Source organism: Gigantopelta aegis, chromosome 7 (assembly GCF_016097555.1).
Source record: "Gigantopelta aegis isolate Gae_Host chromosome 7, Gae_host_genome, whole genome shotgun sequence".
Taxonomy (NCBI): domain Eukaryota; kingdom Metazoa; phylum Mollusca; class Gastropoda; order Neomphalida; family Peltospiridae; genus Gigantopelta; species Gigantopelta aegis.
In genome coordinates this window covers 14,516,542-14,543,478 of record NC_054705.1, presented here as the reverse complement: position 1 = coordinate 14,543,478, position 26,937 = coordinate 14,516,542, and the positions used below count along the sequence as shown (strand labels likewise).

General features: G+C 39.6%; 1 protein-coding gene and 1 long non-coding RNA gene across 2 annotated transcripts in view; one reads left to right on the top strand and one right to left on the bottom strand.

The window, feature by feature from the left end:
• The window catches only part of LOC121377014, a 54,681-nt gene extending 47,369 nt beyond the window's left edge, over nt 1-7,312 (top strand). The window contains exon 3 of the long non-coding RNA XR_005958571.1: nt 6,609-7,312. This is a non-coding gene — a long non-coding RNA (uncharacterized LOC121377014). The remainder of the gene's footprint in view (nt 1-6,608) is intronic.
• The window catches only part of LOC121377012 (interaptin-like), an 82,513-nt gene that overhangs the window by 36,898 nt on the left and 18,678 nt on the right, over nt 1-26,937 (bottom strand). Inside the window, exons 2-6 of the mRNA XM_041504848.1 lie at nt 21,795-22,165; nt 12,259-12,429; nt 10,884-11,009; nt 8,093-8,197; nt 7,342-7,446 (exon numbers count right to left, since the gene is read on the bottom strand). Coding sequence (XP_041360782.1) covers nt 7,342-7,446; nt 8,093-8,197; nt 10,884-11,009; nt 12,259-12,429; nt 21,795-22,165 — 878 coding nt within the window. The remainder of the gene's footprint in view (nt 1-7,341; nt 7,447-8,092; nt 8,198-10,883; nt 11,010-12,258; nt 12,430-21,794; nt 22,166-26,937) is intronic.

Sequence of the window (26,937 nt, the reverse complement as noted above, 5' to 3'; positions counted from 1 at the left end):
TATTATTAACATACTGTATATTGAATTGCACGTCGCCATTGTAAGGTAAATAGAATATGCATGCATGTAAGCAACTTGCTTTGGTAAAATAAATGTATGAATACTATATATAGTATAATTAAAGAGTGTGTTATCTGTAATTATCGTTATACCTAAACATGGTAACATAAGGCTCAAGTTAAAGATGATAATCTTCATCATGGCTATTATCATAGTCATAGGCATTGTCATGATCTTCATCACCATTATACAACCACCATAATCAACATCGTCACCTTCATTATTGTTATCATAATCACCACTATCATCATCATCATCATCATCTCAACCACCAACACCATCATCATCATAATCATCATCGTCATCATCACAATCACCAACATCATCATCATTATCATCATCATCATCATCAACATCATCATCACCATAATCATCATCACCAACCACCAACACCATCATGATCATAATCATCACGAATATAATCAGTCAACATAGTCAAAATGGTCAGTCATCATCATCATCATCATTACCACCACAATCATTATAATCATCACTTTCATCATTACGACCGTACCTTGTCGGCAGCTTGTTTTCTAATCAAGAAAGAAAAACACGGACCAGTAATTCAATCATTTATTTCAACTTTGACGTGGGTACATGCAATAACGATGTGTAAAATCCGCATGTAAAAGAGATGAACAACGTGATAAATAGGACAAAAAGAAAACAGAACAAAAATAACATATCAAATAAGACTCGCTAGCATACCTAGACCTATGCCGACACAACAAATGACGTCATCCTGTGACAAAATCGCCTCCTTCACAATCGCTCACAAAGAATCGCACAACAGAGATCGGTTGCTATGCAACTTAACATCGTGAGTTGATATATTGGGGCTGATGTATTTGTTTAATATATAATAATATGCATGGATGTAGAGATATTTCATAAAATGTGTCATTATGTATGTTTTTAATCTATAGATATGTATATGTTTGTGCATATGTATATATTTATGATATGTTTATATCGTGTATGAATATGTATATTGTATCTTTGTGTGTTTGTGTATGGTTATGGTTATGCATATGTATGTATAAGAGAGAGAGAGAGAGAGAGAGAGAGAGAGAGAGAGAGAGAGAGAGAGAGAGATGGTAGTACCAGTGTTTTTCGGTATCGTCAGTATCATATAACATTAGAAAGTGTATTATGCGAGCTTGATACTAGTATATGATATTGACGATACCAAAACATACGAAGGTAATAATCTCTTTATCATATAATATCAAGCTTAATACAACGTGTTTTTGTAAACAGTGTACGCAAGCTTAATCATTCCAGTCGGCCATTACTAGATATTTAAATGCCGTAAGAATATGTGACGCGGTGTCTTTTTGAATGGAAATGACGTCAATCTTGAATGACGTCGTTTTGAATATCCTTACATAAAAATAAACTATTGCTTAACGTGTTTTTTTTTTTTCTGAACGCTGGACAGCTTTCAGTGTAAAGTTGTTATTGAAATGTTTTTGTTTGAAGACTATGAATGCGTACGTCAAATATGGAGTGTCACTTTAGTACGTTTGTTTAAATGCCAATAAACGTACTGCCGTCATCTCCATTAATTTACATCTAATTATCAGAATTGCTATTATTTCTGTTATTTTAGCCACATTGTACGATGACCTACAGGTCAAATGAGCAAAGTTGTAATGTATGCTATGCGTGTGACGTCATTAGTCATATCCTGCTAGTAGCAGGATATAACTTTGCTTTATCCATCATCATATCCTGTCAATAGAAACGGTGGTTGCAGGATATATATATATATATGTTTCTAAATAAAATAAACAAACCTTAGTATAGTTTGATTAGTCATTAAATGGGTAAGAAAAATAATTAGTCATCGTTGTGGGGTATAAATCAGGCGGTTCCAGCCCGCGGGATAAAATCATGTCCCTTGGGTTGGAACTGTCTTATCTATACTTCTTAAAGGGACTGTCCGGAGTTTTCAGCCATTGTAAGATGTTTTCAATAACAGAGCATTGTTGGCGACTATTATTTCATACGAAATATATTTTCTTGTTTAGAATGTCAGTGTCTGTATATCGAATGTGTTTGTGGTCATATACTAATGTTTGTAGCACTCAGTGTTTACTTTAATTCGTGATATATATGTCTTCGTACGTACGAAATTATTGGGAGGTAAAATCCGGTTTGGGCTACTACAAGCATTAGGACAACAAAAAAACGTCTTGTAAATACAGACACTGATTTTTTCAAATGCGGGATTTAGCTCAGTCGGTCGAGTGCTCGTTTGAAGTGCTTGCGTCGTAGGATCGAACCACCTCGGTGGGTCCATTCAGCTGATTAGTTTTTTTTTCTCGTTACAACCAGTGCACCACAAAGGCAAAGACAAAGGCCGTGGTATGTGCTTTCCTGTCTGTGAGGAAGTGCATATAAAAGATCCCGTGTTGCATTAAGAACAATGAAGCGGGTTTCCTCTGATGAGTCATAATTACAAAATGTTTGTCATCCAATAGCCGATGATTAATTAATCAATGTGCTCTAGTGGTGTCGTTAAACAAAACCAACTTCTGATATTTTAAATAAGAAAATGTATTTAATTTGTATGTTACGTCATCGAAAAGGCTCTATTGGTCGGAAACATTTTACAATGGTTGTAAACTCAGGACTGTCCCTTTAACTGTGGTAGATTATATTTATATATTGGTGAATACGTTTAACATTTTTCTATGAATATGTATTAGTATATTTATATGTAAATTACATCTGTGTACATGCATGGTTAATTATATATAGGCATATACACACACGTATTTATATGTACTTTTATGCGAATGTGTGTGTGTGTGTGTGTGTGTGTGTGTGTGTGAATACGTCATTTGTTTGTGTATGAATGTGTATGTTTGTACATATGTATGAATACGTATACGTTTTTATATATGTATGAATATGTATACATACGTTTTTGTATGTGTATCAACATGCATACGTCTGTATAATACTTGTATTCGTAGACGTGTGTATGTATTAAGTGCGTTTCTATGTGTTATGCGTATGTGTATAATGTTATTAAATTAATATGTATATAGTTGTGTAAATGAATGAATATGAATATCATTAAATAAATACATAATTAAATGTGTTAAGCGTTTTGTTTTCTCTTGACTTGTTTTTGAAAAAAACCTATTCCCCTATTTAGTAAGGCCCCACAATATCATTCTCATTTCGTCGTCATATTTTGAAAATATTTGGGAAAATAACACAGGAATGTCGGCTAACATGAATGATAAATACTAATATGCATAATAAAAAAAAGAGATTTGCCTGAGTAAATCTATGTTCGGTAAGGAGCCTATCATTTTACACAAAGATTTTTTTTAAACTATCCTGAGTTTTCAGCCCCAGCAAGAATTCCATCCCCCCCCCCCCCCCCCCCCCCCCCCCCCCCCCCCCCCCCCCCCCCCCAACACACTAAACTATTCTGGGGTTTTCGTTTTTCCTTTTTATAAAAAGCCCACTATCATACCGTAACAGATTTAAAACATTGGAAATTATCTTTAGCCAAAATATTTCAAATTTCGTTTAGCCGTTGGAAATAATAATAATTAGTTTTACACAAAAATCAATATTGATCCTGAAATGAATTGGTTTAGAGATATTTTCACTCAAAACAAGAAAATGTAAATATGTAATTTTAATAATGTTAACATATGTATTTGTTGAAAACCTTTTAAAATGTCTACACACTTAGGATAATTTCTTTCAATTTTTAACTTTTTCTTACGTTAAAATCAAACTTCTATTATTATTTTACAGGACAATTTGCCTGCGGATAAACTAATATGCACACGAATCACACAATTTAGAATTGTGGCTATTGGTGAGAGCGTGGCACACTTTTAATCTCTTTGACGTACTGACATATTCAGCACAAATCACACTGCATGTATAATATTTATCCTGCAATAATTATAACCAATTATATATATATATATATATGCAGCCCTGTGGTAAAGCGCTTGCTTGATGTGCTGTCCGTTTGGGATCGACCCCCGTCGGTGGGCCCAATGGGCTATTTCTCGTTCCAGCCAGTGCACCACGACTGGTATATCAAATGCCGTGGTATGTGCTATCCTGTCTCTGTGGGATGGTGCATATAAAGGATACCTTGCTAATTATGGAGAAAAAATGTAGCGGGTTTCATCTCTATCACTATAATTATGTCAAAATTACCAAATGCTTGACATCTAATAGCCGATGATTAATAATCAATGTGCTCTAGTGGTGTCGTTAAACAAAACTAAATTTATGCATGTATATATGACGATTAGATACATTTTCGGTCACTAACCAAACGAACGTTTTTTGGTACGGAACTACGTTTATCCAAGATAGTTAATACCGTTATGGTCAGCAAAGTAGTGTTGATCTCTGACCCTAAAACGTAAACAAGCAATGCCAGAGGCGGATCTAGGGGGCAGGGGCGGTAGTTATAATTTTATTATATATTAATTTTCATTTGTTTACGATCCCCCTTCAAACCTCCCCCAAACTTCCCTTGGCATTCCACTTCATGTCACTGCTCCCCCCCCCCCAAGGATTTTCTGGATCCGCCACTGAATGCGATGTTAAAATGTAGTAACATAATAATAGTAATAATAAATAACTTTAATACCTTCAGTTTATTGTGTTTAAGAATTATTTTCTTGTTGTGTATATATCAATATTGCAGACGACAAGGTATCATAGAGAGGTCAATGGAATCGAAATGCGTTGGCCTACAACTCAGGAAAATGATAAAGTTGTGAAATAAAACAGTTCATTTATTTTTCGTATTATAGGAGAATTGCAGGGTAAATAACATAACCGGTTACTCTTATAAGATATCGGCTTTATCCCATTCAGAACGAACGTTTTGTGTCGCTCGGAAAAGCTTAGCGATCATCGACATTCCAACGTTTGCAGGATAAAGCCGATTAACGTAAGACAGTAACCAGCTGCTATTCTCCATGTCCGAATTACAAAACCGTTCCACGGTTACCGCAATTAAAGGACATATCGCTGCATGAAGAAAAGTCAAAGGGCGGTAAGAAATGTCTAGTGATAAATATACAAATGTTGAAGATAATCACACGATGTAAATCTTGACATGCGGAGTACAAATGAGCAAACTTGACATAACACATATGTCTTGAGCATAATATGCATGTGTACCGTTGAACTGGAACACAACCTGTTTAACTGTAATAAATACCATTGTTATTATTTATTATGTATTAATGTATCATTACTACTAATAGAAATTACATTTTTTATTATTATTACATATTCAAGTCGCAGACCTTAGTTTCAACACTAAGTTTGGTTGATCTAGAAACCTGCAGATCATTTGGATAAGGTTACAAATTAGTGAAAAGATACTGTGATGTTGTATTTAGGGAAAATATTCTCTAAAATAGACTATAGATCGTCTCCATAACCGTTACTTCTCAGAGGTATGTGCGTTTTTAGAATTAAAAATAAACATTTCGATGTAGTACAAACGCCAGAATTACGGAAATCGATAACCTAAACAATAAAATGCAAGTGATGACTAATTTGAATCGCAGTGTTTAGAAACTGGGGTCTGTCACTTTCATTCATTTTTTTTTTTTTTTTTTTTTTTTTTTTTTTTTTTTAATTATTATTATTATTTTTTTTTTTTTTTTTTTTTTTTTATTTATTTATTTATCATCATCATCATCAATGTATTATTACAATTATTATTATTATCATTATCATTATCATTGTCATCATCATCATCATCATCCTCATTACTGACGTGTTGTGGTGTTTTGACTATACTGATGTGTTTTGTTCTTTTCATGTGTTTTGGGTAATATATAATTTATGTGGACAGTATGAAATATGTTACACCGTTAGACCTAGTTGATGTATTGCTCTCCTCGCGGTAATGGGGTTGTTAGTACTTTTTAAAAAAGTTGGTTAATGGCGTACTACAAACAGTAGCATTAGGGAAACAAGAATTAACGTGGTATTTCTTTTTAACACACGTTCACACCAGCCCGGTCTTAGTCACACTCAAACAAACAAACACACGCACGCACACACACACACACACACGCACGCACGCACGCGCAAACAGCACATTTCCCAACGGACACAGTTTCTTGGCACAACCTTCAAGCCCAACACACACTATACTATCCATCAGTAGGTAGATATCACGATATGTTTGTCACGTAGTGACGTCATGACGTGACGTCAGACAGCTGGAGAAATATCTATGGAGATTAGCAAAGTGACGATGTTTGTGACGTCAGGGATTGCATAAGAACCTTGATGAGACTAGAGATAAGAACTCATTGCGATAGACACTCCATCTGGTAGTAAAAACAAGAGACAAACAATTCTTCCTGGGGTTAATTCTAGAAATGCACTGCGGTCGATCTGCCATAATCCGTATTCCAATTTGAATTTAAAAAACTCTTCACTCACACACAAACTAGCAAATTAGCTGATTCAAACATTCTTTGAGCAGTAATGTATATATTTCTTTTTCTTTCTCCTTATATCAGCCAATCAAAAGACAGAATTTCACAGAGAAGCCAACACGAAGCCTTACACAACCAATCCACGCTAGATGAGAAATCTGTCATACTTGACACACCACACGATTATATATATACACCTCTGTGTGACCCCGTCACAGACCAGCCAACACTTTTCTCAGATTTTTTGTTTAGCTATTAAGCTTCCCATGACACAAACAAAAATGGCTGACATGGTGTTTCATGTTGTGTGGTGTTGACAATACATTTTCAAAATTTTGTTTTTAAAACAAAAAAAGTTGTTTGCTTTATCCACGTGGTGATCTCTCTTCCACATCTTCCTTGGCAACTGTTCCAATAAAGCTGTTTCCGGTTTCTTTTTTTGTTTTCATTTTCGTCAATGACGTCACTTTTCAATTACGTCATTGTAAACATTTGGTAAATCCATACCACTTCTTGATCGAATTTAAAAAACGTTTATTTCTTCTTCTTTTTATTCGTTTGGACCATACGATAAATGTCCTTGGTGTTTTAAAAAATAAAAATCTGGATTAAAAAAAAAATCGAACGAAGATCAGATGAACCTGTCTCGGATGTATATTTACGCATCTCGGCCGATTCGTAAAACACACGGTTGGTTAAGGGTAAAAATTGCGACTTGTGATATTTCCAGACGGAGGCTACAAGTGAAACCGAGGTTGAGGTACGACATTTTGTTTTTTGTTGTTGCGTATTATCAGGCCACTCCGATGGGTCTCACCTCCTCCACTTTATACTCGAGTTCCTCGGACTTCAACTTATAAATAGCACACTCTTGTTGAAGTCGCCTCGTTTCAGAGTCGGCCTCATCCGGCGGTGGAGGAATCTAAAAACAGAAACACAGTAGTTCAGTACAAGACGGAGTCCAATAAATGTAATTAAGTTCACAAGTAATCTGGGCCCAATTACACAAATCATCGTAAGCCTGGTTTTGCGCGTAAACGTAAATCTACGACTAAACCACATTTTTTTTATTACTGTTATAGCACAACAAATATTTTCTTTTGTCCTTAAAATGCTCCATTTTCCTTCATGATATAATTTTGTTTCTCGTGAAATAGATGCCAAACATTTGTGAATGTATGTCCGGTATAACTGCTAGTTGCAGACGTAAACTTACGATGTTTTGTGAAATTGGCCTCAGAAGTACAATAATAATGTTTCATCCATAATCGTATCCATAAACTAAATTAATATTTCGTTTCTTTTGTACACAATTGCTTTTGATATTCCATTCATGTATCAATGGATAACAAAACTCTCTAAAACTCAATGGGTCCATTAAGTCCCAGTTCGTCAATAGATTTATTCCATTATTGTTTGTTTTCATCACAGAGAAGTCACGTATTTGTAACGTATACGTGTTATCAGCGTCTCAAAAAAATTCTCTTATCTTTACATCACGTTTATTTACACAACAACAGAATGTACAAAAACCTAACATAAGAGAGAGAAAAAAAAGCGATGCCTACCTTTAAAGGTGGAAGTTGGGATTGCGTTGTCTTGGCGACCGATGGCTCAACACCGCCCTCTGGTGTCTTGTCTGAATCTGTAGCCATGTTTTCGTAGCAGACGAGCTGAAAAATAAAACAGAAAATGTTATGAAATTAAAATACATTATTTACATACGAACATATACAATTTTGGAATTGTTGGCAAGAATATTACCGTTTTCGATATGCATATGGAATATTTTCTATTTAATATATCTCAAATTGTCACATCTTTTCTGCTTTTTCTCTGGTTTATATCTTAAAATTTCGGTACAGCGCTCGCATGATATTCTTGAGTCATAGGTTCAAACAACCTCAGCTCAAAAACTTGCCCCCCCCCCCCCTCTCCGCCCCATCCAGTGCCTCACGGCTGATATATCAAATGTCGTGGTATGTGCTGTGTTATTTGTAGAAATGAAGATATAAAAGATATTTTGCTATTAATGGAGAAAAAATGTATCCTCTAAGACTAAGTGTAAGAATTATCAAACGTTTTGACATACAGTAGCTGATGATTAATAAATAAATGTGCTCTAGTGGTATCGTTAAGCAAAACATATTTAAACAACCTGGAATTAACTATTAGGGGATCACAGGGCTTCTAGAATTTTAATAAAATCCACTAGCCATGGGATCAGTTATTAAAAAAAATTACTAGCCAAGATTCAAAATTCACTAGCCCTACTTTACTTAGTAATACAATTTTACTAAATAATAGTAATAATCAGATATGTCACCTAAAGAGGGAGATAGAGCTAAAAAAAATACTAACATTTAGGGGTGGAGTCGGGGCAGGATGTTCATATTTACAAAATAAACTTAACTGCAACATTTGACCTAAAAAATTCACTAGCCGTCGGGCATGGCATTAGTAGTTATTTACTAGCCCAAACATTGAATATCACAAACCATGGGAGTGGGGCTACCATAATCTAGAAGCCCTGCTGGGATCGCTTGTTTTAGTGCTAAATGTACCTTTTATAATGCAAGCCAAGACAGAATTCCATTTATATTCGCAATTGCATGTTTTCCTACAAGTACACGCACGGTGTAAATGCTAAAAGTCAATGAACTGGTTACACTGGGAAGTGAGGCGACCCGTCATATAAACAGAGACAAAATCCAGATAAATATGGAGATATTTTAAAAACTCTTTTTTTTACTGGTTATTGCAACCTAAACATTAACATGAACAAAGAAAGAAGTGTTTTATTTAACGACGCACTCAACACATTTTATTTACGGTTATATGGCGTCAGACATATGGTTAAGGACCACACAGATTTTGAGAGGAAACCCGCTGTCGCCACTACATGGGCTACTCTTCCGATTGGCAGCAAGGGATCTTTTATTTGCACTTCCCACAGGCAGGATAGCACAAACCATGGCCTTTGTTGAACCAGTTATGGATCACTGGTCGGTGCAAGTGGTTTACACCTACCCATTGAGCCTTGCGGAGCACTCACTCAGGGTTTGGAGTCGGTATCTGGATTAAAAATCCCATGCCTCGACTGGGATCCGAACCCAGTACCTACCAGCCTGTAGACCGATGGCCTGCCACGACGCCACCGAGGCCGGTAAACATGAACAGATCTTAACCTCATTCCCTACGGCTACGGTTACAGGAATACAGCCTTACCATCAGTACTGTCAATAAGTGCGTTTGTGAGAAGCAACGTAGACCTTCACGTTTAACAATTACATAATGATTTTGATTCTGGGTTTTTCCCCAGGGCTGTAGCTAGCGGGGGTTGGGACAAGGGGGCAGTTGCCCCCCCCCCCCCCCCCCCCCGAAAAAAATCCGAAAAAAATTGTAAAAACTTAAAGAAAATTAGCTTCTTAACCGTCTAAGGAGTTTTGCACTATTAACTACTCAGTTGCCCCCCCCCCCCCGCCCCCCCCAACAAAAAAATCCTAGCTACGGCCCTGTATTTATAAATATTTGATGAAGAATATCATCTCTGATAGGAACAATTGGCCATTTGCTTGTTTTTGTTTTGTTTTATTTTGTTTAACTACACCACTGGAGCACATTGATTTATTCATCATCGGCTACTGAATTTCAAACATTTGTTAATTTTAACACATAGTCTTAGATAGGAAACCCGCTACATTTCTCCTATTAGTAGCAAGGGATCTTTTATATGCATTTTCCCACAGACAGGACAGCGCATACTACGTCCTTTCATATACCAGTCGTGGAACACTGGCTGGAACGAGAAATAGCCAAATGGGCCCACCGACGGAGATCAATCCTAGACCGACCGCGCATCAAGCGAGCGTTATACCACTGGGCTACGTCCCGACCCAATACATGAATGGGTCAAGTACGTATGACCGATGGGAGCACGACACAAGACTATTTCATACTTTCATACCAAGCGAGCGCTATACCACTGGGTTACGTCCCGACCCAATATGTGAATGGGTCAAGTACGTATGACCGATGGGAGCACGACACAAGATTATTTCATACTTTCATACCAAGCGAGCGCTATACCACTGGGTTACGTCCCGACCCAATATGTGAATGGGTCAAGTACGTATGACCGATGGGAGCACAACACAAGACTATTTCATACTTTCATACCAAGCGAGCGCTATACCACTGGGTTACGTCCCGACCCAATATGTGAATGGGTCAAGTACGTATGACCGATGGGAGCACAACACAAGACTATTTCATACTTTCATACCAAGCGAGCGCTATACCACTGGGCTACGTCCCGACCCCCAAGAAGTCCAGACGGTTCACAAGGTGGGCTCTTACCTCATCACAAACTCTTCCATAGTCGACTCTCAGTCTGTAGTGTTCCTCCTCCAGGACGTGGAGTCTCTCTCTCAGACCCTTGATCTGATCTGTGGCGATCTTCAGATGCTTCTGGTATTCAATGTTCTGAAAAAGCAGGAAATCACAAATATTGAGTTTATTGTAGCGTACTTTATGGTTACATAGCTGTCTGAAGACAAGGAAGGAAAATTCTATTAAAGGTCCAAGCACGTCCATCCTGGGTACGAGTTCTGATTTACGTCAGATCTCCTGTCCAGGACAGAAAGAGTGAAGACAAGTAAAGCATTGGTAGTTAAATAAACTGTCCTGGGCATCTGAGCGTACGGGCTCCGACCTCGGTGGCACAGTGTTTAAGCAACCGGACTACATGCTGGTAGGTACAGGGTTCGCGGCCCGGTACCGGCTCTCTCACTAACCACTAACCCACTGTCCTGATCAGACAGCCCAGATAGCTGAGGTATGTGCCCAGGACAGCGTGCTTAAACCGTAATTGGATATAAGCACAAAAATAAGTTGAAATGAACGTACGGGCTCCCATTTTTGTAGGATACGGGGTGCGGAGTGGGGAGACTGGGTTTTGTCCGAATCTGGATAACAACATTTATTCATATTAGCATTGTAGGAAACTCAAAATACTAAAGTGACGGATTTTTTATTAATCAGCTAATTATACCATGACATTAAACCAGGTTCCAGTTTGTATTATTTTAAAACTATATTAGAATGGTCTATAGACGTTCATAAACATTATTTTGGTTTCTTATTTAGTGTACTATTTCATTGTGTGTAAGGATATATACAACTTTTCCATTTTCTTTCTCCACTTTCACGTCCGGATTTTTCTGGTAAGAGCAGACCCTATCTTTCAAATGACCCATGATGAACCTATTTTGGATATGGGCACGTTAAATGGGTTTCCCATTCCCATAGACAGTGTAAGTGTTTTACTCAAAGATAGAATAATTACCAGAGGCAGATCTAGGAGGGGGCCCCAGGACACTCCCCCCCCCCCCCTAAATTTTGCGACCGTTATAATTTTATTATATATTAATTTTCACCCCCTCCAAACGTCCCACAAAGTTCCCTTGGCATTCCGCCTCATGTCATTGGGCCCCCCCCCCCCCCTAAATGGAGTTTCTGGATCTGCCACTGGTTACTGAGTAAAAGTGATTACTCATGAAACACATTCTCTAAAGGCAGCGCCACACGGTACGAATGCCTCGTACGAGATCAGCATAGCAACCGGTCAAATCTCACTGTTGTCTTGTCAGTATCGGCTGTTTTCGTGGCTATCCTCGTTCGAAACACTCGTATTGTGTAACGTCGCCTTAAGGCACGGGTGATATTTTCGTACCTCTTCCTGTAAGAGTTCCTTCTCGCGGAGGTGTAACTTGGAGTCGTCGCTGAGTGAAATAGACTGGTGATCTGTCGCTAACAGCTGAAGTTTCTTCTGCGCAGTCGAGACCTTGAGTCGTTCCTCCGCTAGCTGGCGTTCCAGGGAAGAAACCCGCTTCTTTATTTGATTCTGTGAGAGGAGAACAAACACGGAAGCGTTTAGTAGAGTACTAACGTAAACTCCTAACTGAATATTCTGTCTTATATATAAATAATTGTCTACTTAATGTCTAACTATTTATTGTTTTTAGTTTTATTTATGATACAAATAAAGACTGTTTAACGACACCTTATCCAGGGACGTACCCTGATAAAAATCCTAGGGGGGGGGGGGGTACTACTTTTTATAAACAAATGAAATAATATACAAATTAAACCCTGATATGTGTATGCCATTTTCTGAAGTAAAAAAAAAGAAGTGAGATTCACGGGGGGGGGGGGGGGGGTCGGCGCAACTGCCCCCCCCCCCCCCCCCGAGTGTACGGCCCTGTTATCACATTTTAAACTACGGTTATTTGACTTTTGCGTTGTATGATATTATAGAAAGGAAAGGAATGTTTGTTTAACGACACCTCAGTACATTTTAAGCTTCGACTATCTGGTAGCTATTTAGTGCAGGGCGCACATTAAGTCAGTACTTTCCTTAATGTGCAGGGCGAGTTGCTTCCCTCTATGTAGCAAATTTAAAATGGCGGGGCAATCTTTTACGTTGTTGTTGGAAGATTTATTTTGTTAATAATGATGCAAGTACTTCAATCGGGATTTAGTGAGTACGGTAGGTTATTTACATTTGGTTTGTGTCCATTTGTTGAACTATTTCGGTTGAGAAACGGTTAAAACATGGTGCAACAAGTTTTGAATACCAGCTATATATATATATATAGGGTATGTATCAATATTCGGACGTAGAAAGAACCACACGTTTTACATCCCTTCTGACTAGTACCTACTTATAAATGTGGTTATTTTGGAACATTGGTGAGAGAATTTTTTAGATGAAACACGCTGTTAACACAATGCTACAAACAATTTACCATTTTACACACAGAACTTTTTATAAACGCCCTTAGGCGTCCAGGCTCCCATTTTTGTATGGGGAAAGGGGGGGGGGGGGGGGGGGGGCTGGCTGGTTTTAGCACGAATTAAACGAAAATTCCTGAATCTGGATAACAACCTTTTTTTTTCATATCTGCAATACCACCAAACATTGTTATATAGGGTTCCAAACAAAAAACTAGGCAGATTACAACTAATGTTGTGGGTAGAATGATGGAAACAATTTTGGATTATCCAATTTTCACATAGTATGTACAGTATTTCCTTTGAAAACCAGGGCTCGCGCTGTCGCAATCTAATTAAAATTAGCTCCACTATTACATGTGGATCTAACAGCAGCCAGTTGGAGCTCATGTCCACCAATCAAAACCTTACTTGCAGAATCATGCCGGTGATTTAAAAATAATTTGAAAACATTCCGAATTATCCTGAGGGTATACGACATGTTTCGTGTGAATTACGAATGCCTTAAAACATGTTTTATTTTATAAAATAAATAATTTGTAATGTGAAACTGAAGACTGATTTAGTTGGGGTTTTTTTTATAAATAAATAAATAATGTTTAATGTAAAATTGAAGACTGATAACCCATCCCGTACGTATTGGTATGGTTCGCTGTACTGCGGCCACTAAAATAGACTCGCCCGATATTTTTAGAATTTGTATGCTCCCAAATAACGTTATAAAAGGCGAAGTGTGATTGGTCACTATTTAAATTATTATATACAGACGAAATGTTACCTGGACACTGGAGACTACGCAGTGTTGTTAGCAATCTGATTAAAATTAGTTCTACTGGTCTAAATAAGGCATTCGTAATTCACATGAAACATATCGTATACCCTCAGGATAATTCGGAATGTTGTCAAATTATTTTCAAATCACTGGCATGATTCTGCAAGTAAGGTTTTGATTGGTGGACATGAGCTCCAACTGGCTGCTGTTAGATCCACATGTAATAGTGGAGCTAATTTTAATTAGATTGGCGCTGTCGTTCGCCAAAGTCGCCAATTGCAATTAAACATATTCACAAGCGACAAATCTAAAGAAAATTACATTAGCCAAATATTAAATGTTAGACAATGATAATTAGGAAATAGCTAATTTGGCAATGGACAGGGTAGGGTGAGTCCTGACCCCTCATTGTTCAATCCCTAGATCCGCCCCTGGCTAACAGATACATCAGAACACGTGTTTTCAGGAATATCGATTAGGGGAGAACGCATATTTCCATAAGCGGCCACCCTGGGGACGTGGTCTAGATTATCTACTGAGTTTCGCGGGGATGTATGAATAACGCAGATGCATGAGGCAATTAAAAATGCGAGCTACAAACGATTTACCATGAGCACAGGAGTCTCCGTTAGAGATACACAAGAAGATTTAGAAGAATGTCGAGGAAAGCATACGTGACCTGCAGCACGCTGTGAATATATCCGCCCAGCTCATTGGTTGAGCGGGATGTTAGTTTAGTGGTTAAAGCGCCAGACTCAGGTGTCTGTGTTAAAAATACACAAAAAGAGAAATAAAAGTACACGTGACCTGCAGTATGCAGTGAATATATTCGCCCAATCCATTGGCTGACCGGGAAGTTAGTTTAGGGGTTAGGTTGCCAGGCTCGGTAGTCTGTGTTAGAGATATACAAGAAAACGGTACACGTGACCTGCGGTATGCAGTGACTATATCCGCCAAGCTCACTGGCTGAGCTAGAAGTTAGCGTAGGGGTCAGAGCGCCAGAGTCAGGATTTTGTGTTAGAGATTCACGACAAGAGAAGAATGTTGGCAGGAGAACACGTGACCTGCAGCATGCAGTGAATATATCCGTTCAGCTCATTGGTTGAGTGGGAAGTTAGTTTTGAGGTTAGAGCATCAGACTCTGTGTTAGAGATACATAACAATTAACAAGATAAGACTGTCGACGAAAGTACGCGTGACCTACTGTATGCAGAAAATATATCCACCCACCTCATTGGCTGAGAGAGAAAAAGTTAGCTTAGAGGTTGGGGCACCCGACTCATTGGGGAGGTATAACACCACCACGCCGGCTTCTCTCTCACTAACCACTAATCTATTGTCCCGAGGGGTGTGTCCAGGACAGCGTGCTTGAACCTTTACTGGATATAATCACGAAAATAAGAATAAATGAAATGAAATGATTGAGAGGGAAGCTAGCTTATAAGGGAGCATGACTCGACCCCAACCCCCACCCTACTAACTTCGCTCGGCGCAGTCTAGAACCCCATCCCTCAACCTCCCCCCGCTAAAATTCCTACACCTGCGTCTGATATGTTACATTTTATGACAACTAACACTGACACATTTATCACCAAGGGAAGGACTGGTAGCGTTGACTGTAGAAAGAAAACTTGGGTGCTCTTCGAAGGTGGTATAAATATACTCTAGCATTATTGCATACATATATACATACTGTCCTGAGTTTGCAGCCATTGTAAGATGTTCGCGATAACAGAGCCTTGTTGGCGACTACAATTTCATTCTAAACACATTTTCTTGTTTAGAATATCGGTGTCTGTATTTCGAATGCGTTTGAGGTGGTATGTTTGTAGCACTCAGTTTTTACTTTAAAGGGACATTCCTCAGTTTGCTGCAATTTTTAAGATCTTATCGACTAACAGAGACTTTTTGACGACTGTAATTACATATCAGATATATTTTTTCTGCATAAAATATTAGTGGCTGTATATTAAATGCGTTTCTGATCGTTCTAGTATTTGAACTAAGTCGGGAATGTCCCTTTTAATTCGTGATATATAAAAGTAAAGTTTGTTTTATTTAACGACGCCGCTAGAGCATCGTGATATATATGTCTTCGTACGTACGAAATTATTGGGAGGTAAAATCCGGTTTGGGCTACTACAAGCATTAGGACAACAACAAACACCTTGTAAATACAAACATTGATATTCCAAACAAGAAAATATATTTAATTTGTATGTTACGTGGTCGGAAACGTTTTACAATGGTTGTAAACTCAGGACTGTCCCTTTAACTGGTGGCGAAAATTAAAATAAGGAACCAGGCTGGTTTTACATTCATGACAAAGAGGCCGATAAGAAATGTCTACATATCATTTCATTTCAGCTTATTTTCATGCTTATATCCAATGAAGGTTCAAGCACGCTGCCCTGAGCATACACCTCAGCTATCTGGGCTGTCTGTCCAGGACAGTGGGTTAGTTGTTAGTTGTTAGTGAGAGAGAAGAGGGTGTAGTGGTCATACACCTCAGCTATCTAGACTGTCTGTCCAGGACAGTGGGTTAGTTGGTAGTTGTTAGTGAGAGAGAAGAGGGTGTAGTGGGCACACACCTCAGCTATCTAGACTGTCTGTCCAGGACAGTGGGTTAGTTGGTAGTTGTTAGTGAGAGAGAAGAGGGTGTAGTGGTCATACACCTCAGCTATCTAGACTGTCTGTCCAGGACAGTGGGTTAGTTGGTAGTTGTTAGTGAGAGAGAAGAGGGTGTAGTGGTCATACACCTCAGCTATCTAGACTGTCTGTCCAGGACAGTGGGTTAGTTGGTAGTTGTTAGTGAGAGAGAAGAGGGTGTAGTGGGCACACACCTCAGCTATCTAGACTGTCTGTCCAGGACAGTGGGTTAGTTGGTAGTTGTTAGTGAGAGAGAAGAGGGTGTATTGGGCATACATCTCAGCTATCTAGACTGTCTGTCCAGGACAGTGGGTTAGTTGGTAGTTGTTAGTGAGAGAGAAGAGGGTGTAGTGGTCATACACCTCAGCTATCTAGACTGTCTGTCCAGGACAGTGGGTTAGTTGGTAGTTGTTAGTGAGAGAGAAGAGGGTGTAGTGGTCATACACCTCAGCTATCTAGACTGTCTGTCCAGGACAGTGGGTTAGTTGGTAGTTGTTAGTGAGAGAGAAGAGGGTGTAGTGGTCATACACCTCAGCTATCTAGACTGTCTGTCCAGGACAGTGGGTTAGTTGGTAGTTGTTAGTGAGAGAGAAGAGGGTGTAGTGGTCATACACCTCAGCTATCTAGACTGTCTGTCCAGGACAGTGGGTTACTTGTTAGTTGGTAGTTGTTAGTGAGAGAGAAGAGGGTGTAGTGGTCATACACCTCAGCTATCTAGACTGTCTGTCCAGGACAGTGGGTTAGTTGGTAGTTGTTAGTGAGAGAGAAGAGGGTGTAGTGGTCATACACCTCAGCTATCTAGACTGTCTGTCCAGGACAGTGGGTTAGTTGGTAGTTGTTAGTGAGAGAGAAGAGGGTGTAGTGGTCATACACCTCAGCTATCTAGACTGTCTGTCCAGGACAGTGGGTTAGTTGGTAGTTGTTAGTGAGAGAGAAGAGGGTGTAGTGGGCACACACCTCAGCTATCTAGACTGTCTGTCCAGGACAGTGGGTTAGTTGGTAGTTGTTAGTGAGAGAGAAGAGGGTGTATTGGGCATACATCTCAGCTATCTAGACTGTCTGTCCAGGACAGTGGGTTAGTTGGTAGTTGTTAGTGAGAGAGAAGAGGGTGTAGTGGTCATACACCTCAGCTATCTAGACTGTCTGTCCAGGACAGTGGGTTAGTTGGTAGTTGTTAGTGAGAGAGAAGAGGGTGTAGTGGTCATACACCTCAGCTATCTAGACTGTCTGTCCAGGACAGTGGGTTAGTTGGTAGTTGTTAGTGAGAGAGAAGAGGGTGTAGTGGTCATACACCTCAGCTATCTAGACTGTCTGTCCAGGACAGTGGGTTAGTTGGTAGTTGTTAGTGAGAGAGAAGAGGGTGTAGTGGTCATACACCTCAGCTATCTAGACTGTCTGTCCAGGACAGTGGGTTACTTGTTAGTTGGTAGTTGTTAGTGAGAGAGAAGAGGGTGTAGTGGTCATACACCTCAGCTATCTAGACTGTCTGTCCAGGACAGTGGGTTAGTTGGTAGTTGTTAGTGAGAGAGAAGAGGGTGTAGTGGTCATACACCTCAGCTATCTAGACTGTCTGTCCAGGACAGTGGGTTAGTTGGTAGTTGTTAGTGAGAGAGAAGAGGGTGTAGTGGTCATACACCTCAGCTATCTAGACTGTCTGTCCAGGACAGTGGGTTAGTTGGTAGTTGTTAGTGAGAGAGAAGAGGGTGTAGTGGGCACACACCTCAGCTATCTAGACTGTCTGTCCAGGACAGTGGGTTAGTTGGTAGTTGTTAGTGAGAGAGAAGAGGGTGTATTGGGCATACATCTCAGCTATCTAGACTGTCTGTCCAGGACAGTGGGTTAGTTGGTAGTTGTTAGTGAGAGAGAAGAGGGTGTAGTGGTCATACACCTCAGCTATCTAGACTGTCTGTCCAGGACAGTGGGTTAGTTGGTAGTTGTTAGTGAGAGAGAAGAGGGTGTAGTGGTCATACACCTCAGCTATCTAGACTGTCTGTCCAGGACAGTGGGTTAGTTGGTAGTTGTTAGTGAGAGAGAAGAGGGTGTAGTGGTCATACACCTCAGCTATCTAGACTGTCTGTCCAGGACAGTGGGTTAGTTGGTAGTTGTTAGTGAGAGAGAAGAGGGTGTAGTGGTCATACACCTCAGCTATCTAGACTGTCTGTCCAGGACAGTGGGTTAGTTGGTAGTTGTTAGTGAGAGAGAAGAGGGTGTAGTGGTCATACACCTCAGCTATCTAGACTGTCTGTCCAGGACAGTGGGTTAGTTGGTAGTTGTTAGTGAGAGAGAAGAGGGTGTAGTGGTCATACACCTCAGCTATCTAGACTGTCTGTCCAGGACAGTGGGTTAGTTGGTAGTTGTTAGTGAGAGAGAAGAGGGTGTAGTGGGCACACACCTCAGCTATCTAGACTGTCTGTCCAGGACAGTGGGTTAGTTGGTAGTTGTTAGTGAGAGAGAAGAGGGTGTAGTGGGCATACATCTCAGCTATCTAGACTGTCTGTCCAGGACAGTGGGTTAGTTGGTAGTTGTTAGTGAGAGAGAAGAGGGTGTAGTGGGCATACATCTCAGCTATCTAGACTGTCTGTCCAGGACAGTGGGTTAGTTGGTAGTTGTTAGTGAGAGAGAAGAGGGTGTAGAGGGCATACATCTCAGCTATCTAGACTGTCTGTCCAGGACAGTGGGTTAGTTGGTAGTTGTTAGTGAGAGAGCAGAGGGTGTAGTGGTCATACACCTACCCATTGAGTCGTTAAACCTCGCTCTGGGTGGGAGTCGGTACCGGGCTGCGAACCCTGTACCTACCAGCCTTATGTCCGATGGCTTAACCACGACGCCACCGAGGCCGTTATTGTCTACAGGTCTACGTAACATCCGCTAATTAGTTAGTGTTTCGATGTCGTTAAACAAACATCTCTTCTCCTTGATAGCTCGTTAAGCAGGTGATCATTTCAGCAGACTGCTTGTCGTTTGATTTCAAAAATGCGCGATTTTCGTGCCAGAAATTAGTACACGCATTGTGGTTTCAAGATGTCTTAACATTAGTTGCTATAATTTCGACTATAAATAGAACTCATCTTAAAGGGACATTCCTGAGTTTGCTGCACTGTAAGATGTTTCCGACTAATAAAATATTTCTACGATTAAACTTACATATTAAATATAGTTTCTTGTTTAGAATATCAATGTCTGTATATTCAATGTGTTTCTGGGCCCGTGCTTATAAAACTTAAAGTCTAGACTTGAATAAAGTCCAGACTTTAACGTAATGCTATTTGAATGGCGTTGCCATGACGTTAAAGTCTGGACTGTATTAAAGTCTACACTTTAATGTTTATTAGCACGGGACCTGGTCGTCTTAATATTTGTCAGAAGCCCAAACTGGATTTTGTCTTCAAATAATTTCGTACATACGAAAAAAAATATGTTAGGAAATAAGATGAAATTTAACCTAGTACAAATATTAGAACGATCAGAAACACGTTTAATATACAGATACTAATATTTTATGCAGAAAAATATATTTGATATGTAATTACAATCGTTAAAAGTCTCTATTAGTCGATAACATCTTAAAAATTGCAGCAAACTCAGGAATGTTCCTTTAACATTTGTTTTCATAATTTCGACTATCAACAGAACTCTTCCTAAGAAGGCTGCCAAACACAACAGACATACATGTATAAGCGGGGTCCGCGAAACTTCACTCAGAATCTAACATCTGTTCCCAATGAACTGTTAAAACTCGCTCTGGGTGGCAGCTGGTACCGGGGTGCGAACCCAGTACTCACCAGTCTTACGACCGGTGGCTTAATAATTATCCAAGACCACAGCGAGGTCGGTTAAGCGTAACGGTAAAATTCATTTGTACTAGTATGTTGGAAGTCGGTCAGTCGTATGTCGCAGGCTTCCGACGTGAAGGGTCGTAAGTTTGATACCCATCGATGGACAGACTCATACGATATGTGGACGATAACTAGCTCAGTCGGTAGAGCGCTCGCCCGAGGTGCTTCGGTAACAGGATCGAATCCCTTCGGTGAACTCATTGTCTGATTGTTTTGTTTTTGTTTTTATTGGGGTTTTTTTGCTTTTGTCTTTGTGTTACTTCGGGATGGGGGGGGGGGGGGGGTTCTGGGGTATTTTTGGGTTTTTTTGGGGTTGTTGTTTTTTGGTGGGGTGCTTCGGTAAAAGGATCGAATCCCTTCGGTGAACTCTTTCTCTGATTGTTTTGTTTTATTTATTTTTTGTTTTTGCTTTTGTCTTTGTTTTACTTCGGGATGGGGGGGGGGGGGGTTCTGGGGGTTTTTTTGGTGTGTTTTTTTGGTGGGGTGCTTCGGTAAAAGGATCGAATCCCATCGGTGAACTCATTGTCTGATTGTTCTTGTTTTGTTTTATTTTTTGTTTTTGCTTTTGTCTTTGTTTTACTTCGGGATGGGTGGGGTGGGGGGGGGGGGTTCTGGGTTTTGTTTTTGTTTTTTTGGTGGGGTGCTTCGGAAAAAGGATCGAATCCCTTCGGTGAACTCATTGTCTGATTGTTTTGTTTTATTTATTTTTAGTTTTTGCTTTTGTCTTTGTTTTACTTCGGGATGGGGGCGGGGGTGCTGGTGGAGGGTTGGGGGTGGGGGGGGGGTGTGTGTGTGTTTGTTTCTGGGTTTTTTTTTTGTCAGTCACAAGAACTGCCCCACGGCTATATAACAGGCTGCGGTATGTGCTGTCATGTCTGTGGCAAAGTGGATATAAAGGTCCTTTGCTGTTAATAGGACATTTGTAGCGGGTTTCCTTTAAGACTATATGTCAGAATTACCGTATGGTTGACACACAACAGCCAATGAATAATAATGTGTTGTAGAGGTGTCGTTAAACAAAACAGACTTTAATTTTAATTAAGAGTCGATGACACTATAACTCAGCTAAATGTCCACATGACATCTATTTTAAATATTTATCTTAAATAATAAAGATTATGAACTTAATTATTACTTTAAAAATAAATAAATAAGCGTGAATTAATGCGCGATCGAAACACACAAAAATACAAACAACAAAAATGTGTGCCTACGTACATCCCAATCCTTGACAATGACTCCCTGTTTCCCCTCATGTGGCGGCGGAGTAAGAAAAACATCATCACTGCCGACACTGGCGTTACTCAGTGCGCTCACTGCGCTCGCACTTCTTTCTGAGTGCGCATCGTGATCCTTAATGGTCTGATGTAATTCGGCTTCGGCTGTTTCCGCCCGCTCGCTGACGATCTCGAGAAGGTTACTGAGCACGGAGTTTTTGTCGTGAAGTAGGTCAAGCTCGTCCATCATCTCCTCCTGTTTCTTCGTCGCCTCATCTACAGCGTCCTCCAATTCGTTCTTCAGTCTGTTCACCTCGGCCTCCAGGCGGAGTTTGTCTTCGTCTTTCGCTTTGATCACTTTCACAAGGTCGTCTGAAGAAAAAGAAGAAGATGATACAGAAGATGAAGAAAAATAATATAGTGATGGAAAGAAATAAGTAAGCACACAAATAATAACAGCAAAGAATGACTGCAACAACAACAACATCAAAACCTCGTCCATAGTGTCAGGAAATTAACCGTCTTACTGACATTTAGTCCCACGTTTAAGATTTTCAATCCCACATTACTGACATTCAGTCCCACATTACTGACATTCAGTCCTATAGTACTGGCATTCAGTCCCACATTACTGACATTTAGTCCCATATTACTGACATTTATTCCCACTTTTCTGATATTCAGTTCCACATTACTGACATGCAGTCCCACATTACTGACATTCAGTCCCATATTACTGACTTACAGTCCCATATTACTAATATTTAGTCCCATATTACTGACACAGTCCTACACTACTGACATTCAGTCCCACTTTACTGACATTTAGTCCCATACAACGGACATTTAGTTCCACATTACTGGCATTTAGTCCCATATCACCGACATTTAGTCTCATATTATTGATATTTAGTCCCACATTACTGACATTTAGTCTCATATTATTGATATTTAGTCCCACATTACTGACATTTAGTCCCACATCACTGAAATGTCCCACATTACTGACATTTAGTCCTACATCACTGCAATGTAGTCCCACATTACTGACATTTAATCCCACATTACTGACATTAGTCCCACATTACTGACATTTAGTCCCATATCACTGACATTTTAGTCCCATATCACTGAAATGTAGTCCCACATTACTGACATTTAGTCCCATATTACAAACATTTAGCCCCACATCACTTTAATTTAGTCCCATATTACTGACATTTGGTCCCACATTACTGACATTTAGTCCCACAATACTGACATCCTATCTCATTATCACGTTTGTATTGTATCCACCCATTATGGCGCTGACAGTGAATTCAATTTGGCCATTAATCCTAGGTGTTCCCTTATTCGTTTTCTCTCAGTATATCATAGATTTCGGGTTTTTTTTTTAATCTTTGCAAAACAAAACAAAACAAACATAAAAATGGATGATAGAGGGATTTGATTACGTATCTTGTTTTGTTTTCTTTGTAATCTGTCTCTTGATGATGCCTGTACCGCAGAACGCATATGACGGTGGTAACAGATGTTTTCCCGAAACAAAAACGCGGTTTTTAGAGGAGTCCTATATTTCCCGTCTGCGTTGCCAGAAAAACTAAATGTTTCGCAATCATTTAGCCAAACGTGTTTAGCGATATATGGGGTGGGTGGGGAATAAATAGATAATTAAAATTAAAACCCCCACCACATTTGCAGTTTGCGTTCGGCTTAAAATCCTAGAAATGACACAATTTCGAGAGAGAAAATATTTTTGGTTTATATAGTTTTTATGTTCTTCAGTCTTTAATATATAAAATAGGAAATAAGTTATATTGTTAATGGCTACCATTTCTGTCGACTTACGCCTGTATGCAAATATCATAGTATAGAGAACCGATCGTATAGTTTCAGGTGGGCTATTTTGTTTGATTTTTTGTTGTTGTTTTTGTGGGGGTATTTTGTGAGAGTTGTTTTTGTTGTTGTTGGGTTGTTGTTGTGGGTTTTTTTTTTTTTTTTTTTTTTTTTGTTTTTTTTTTGGGGGGGGGGGGGGTGTTGTTGTTGGGTTTTTTGGGGGGAAGGGGGTGTTGTGTGCGTTCCCGTCCCAACCATTGCATCATGACTGGTATATCAAAGACCGTGGTTTGTTCTGACCTGTCTGAGGGGAAATGCATATAGAAAATCCCTTGCTGCTAATGGCAAAATGTAGCGGACGTCCAACAAAACTACGTGTCAGAATTATCACGTGTTTGACATCCAGTATAGACGTAGCCCAGTGGTAAAGCGCTCGCTTGATGCGCGGTCGGTTCGGGATCGATTCCCGTCGGTAGGCCCATTGGGCTATTTCTTGTTCCAGCCAATGCACCACGACTAGTACATCAAAGGCCGTGGTATGTGCTAACATGTCTGTGGGATGGTGCATATAAAAGATCCCTTGCTGCTAATCGAAAAGAGTAGCCCATGAAGTGGTGACAGCGGGTTTCCTCCTTCAATATCTGTGTGGTCCGACGCCATATAATCGTAAATAAAACGTGTTGAGTGCGTCGTTAAAAAAATATTTCCTTTCCTTTCCAATAGCCGATGATTAGTAATAAATCACAGTGTTTTAGTGGTGTCGTTAAACAACACAATTTATTTTATTTAATCGTTGTTGTTGTTGGCTGGTTTTGTTTGGGAGTTTTTGTTTGTGTATTTATTTATTTCGTTTTGTTGTTGGTTGTGTTTGTTTTTGTTTCTTTCTGTAGGATGGGAAATGTAGCCCAGTGGTAAAGTGTCCGCCTGGTGTGTTCTCCTGGTCTAGAATCGATCCCCATCGGTTGGCCCATTGAGCTATTTCTCAATTCAACTAGTGCCCTACAACTGGTGTAAAAAAAAAGAGAAAAAAAACAGGCTGTGGCATGTACTATCCTGTCTGTGAAATGGTGTACATAAAAAGTCCCCTTGCCGCTAACCTTTTTTGATTATTTATGTGGTTCTTGTTATGTCCGACATCATATAACCGATAATGAAACTGTGCATAGGCGTACGGTTTCAAATACGTGTAGGGGTGGGGGGTGGGGGTGGGGTGGGGGTGGGGTGGGATTGGGGTGGGAGCAGGATGATTTTTGCCCTATTTAAACTAAAGTGCCCGAATCTGAATTACAACGTTTATTTATATTAGCCAAACAGATATATATGGCTGCAAACGAACCACCACGCATTTTTACATGGATTGCAACTAATATTGTGGGTAGAACAATGATAATACATGGTGAAGTGTTCAGGCCAGCTCATTTTCCCCGCATTTTTTTTCGTTTTTTTTGCACACACCCATCCCCCGCCCCCTGTCTCTTACGTTCATGGAAATGTGTTGCTCCCGTCATTAAATAAAGCATTCATCCTTCTCTCTCTCTCTCTCTCTCTCTCTCTCTCTCTCTCTCTCTCTCTCTCTCTCTCTCTCTCTTTCAGCACTGACGGAAAAACCATTGAAACGTGACTATCTATTTTTAGTAGTAATGAAAAGATAACTCAACATAATGAGTTTTCTATTAAGTAGCTTTCTTTTCAAAAAACGATTAGTTCGAAATTCGTATTCGTTGTTAAATATAAACAAAAGCCGCGAGGAGCATGAATAATAAATTAAATTATGACTTGTTGCCATTTCTATTCTTGAGACGTCTATCAACAGCCTGAAAGTGGCCTTGTAAGGTAACCAAGCTTCCCCCGTGCTACGTCACTTCATATTCGTTACTGCGAGTCTTTGATAAAACTAAGTGCTCCATCACAAACTACGATTGATCCGTCCACACTTCGATACAGTAAGGCTAAAAAAAAGCTACTTCTAGAAATTCAGACATGAACCGTGATTTATAATGCACGCTGAACTATAACGATAACGCAAGATAGGTTCGCAGCGCTCTCTACACCTCAGTTATCTCCCCTCTTGCGTTTCTAATAATAAATCTGCAATCATCTTCCAATTTTCTTGGAATACTCGGGTTGAGAAAGAGAGAGAGAAAAAAAAATGGATACTGCTTTTTTTTCTTCTTCTTCTTCTTTTTTTCCCCTTCATCTTTGTAAAGAGGCGATCACGTGATCGCATGGTAGACGAAAAGAATTTATCGACATACGTTAAATTCCTGAGTTATCGGCCCGATTTTGTTGACAGACCAATCCCAGCCTTGCTGCTACGCCTACCGTTAACTGAAGGGAAAAAAACGATAGTTGGCAAACGACCAACGACCCGGTCCAAAGTGATGAAGACTCTCAAGCCAATCCCATACCTACGCCGATGAACGGGAGAGAGAGAGCAGCAAAAATGCCATTCACAAAAACAGGGGCTCTGGCATTTTCTCACCGATTTTCAATTAACCTTTCGTAAAGCAGCGTCAAGTCGTTGGGAACATAAGTATAACGGTACATTACAACAGTTTATATGACAGCTGTGAGAAAACCGCATGTGAAAACAGCTGATACATAGATAATAGTATATGAGTGGCCGTTAGATACCATTTATCTCACAAAGAGTTGTTTTAAAATGTATGTAAACGAGCGAAAGCGAGTTTGATACGTTTTTAAACAAGAAGTTGCGAGATAAATGGTATCTAACGGACACGAATGTATTATTCTACTTCTTACATACCCTCAAAAAACAGGTTTTAAGCAAATTTTAACATCTTTTTCGACTAAAATATATTTACAGCCGTTGTACTTGTAGCGAACTTACGCGTCACAGGTCCATGGTTGTCAGGTTAACTATACGTCACAATGTATTCGATTTCCACCGTTTTGTTTTTCATTGGATGCATGGCACTGGTGACTTGGTCATCATCTGGGAGCAGCCAGTCGTAAGTCTTGACATTGTTAACACGCGCGTGTAAACAACCCATGTGTTATAAAAAATAACGCATGCTGTTCTCACCAACGGGTGTGTAACAAAGTCGTATGTCAAACAGCTGATAAAGCGAAACAATTGTAGTTCGTTTTTCTTCGTTTGACCGTTAGATTTCGAGGATTTCTTCTCTTTTTTTCAGGGGAGGGGGTAGGGTTTTTTTTCCATATATATATATATTTTTTAATCTTGACACTTCCTTGTTTTATAATTTTTTACAATTTTATTTTTTCACATTTGAACTTTTCGTTAAAAAGACAGACCTTAGTTTTTTAAACACTACAGCATATTT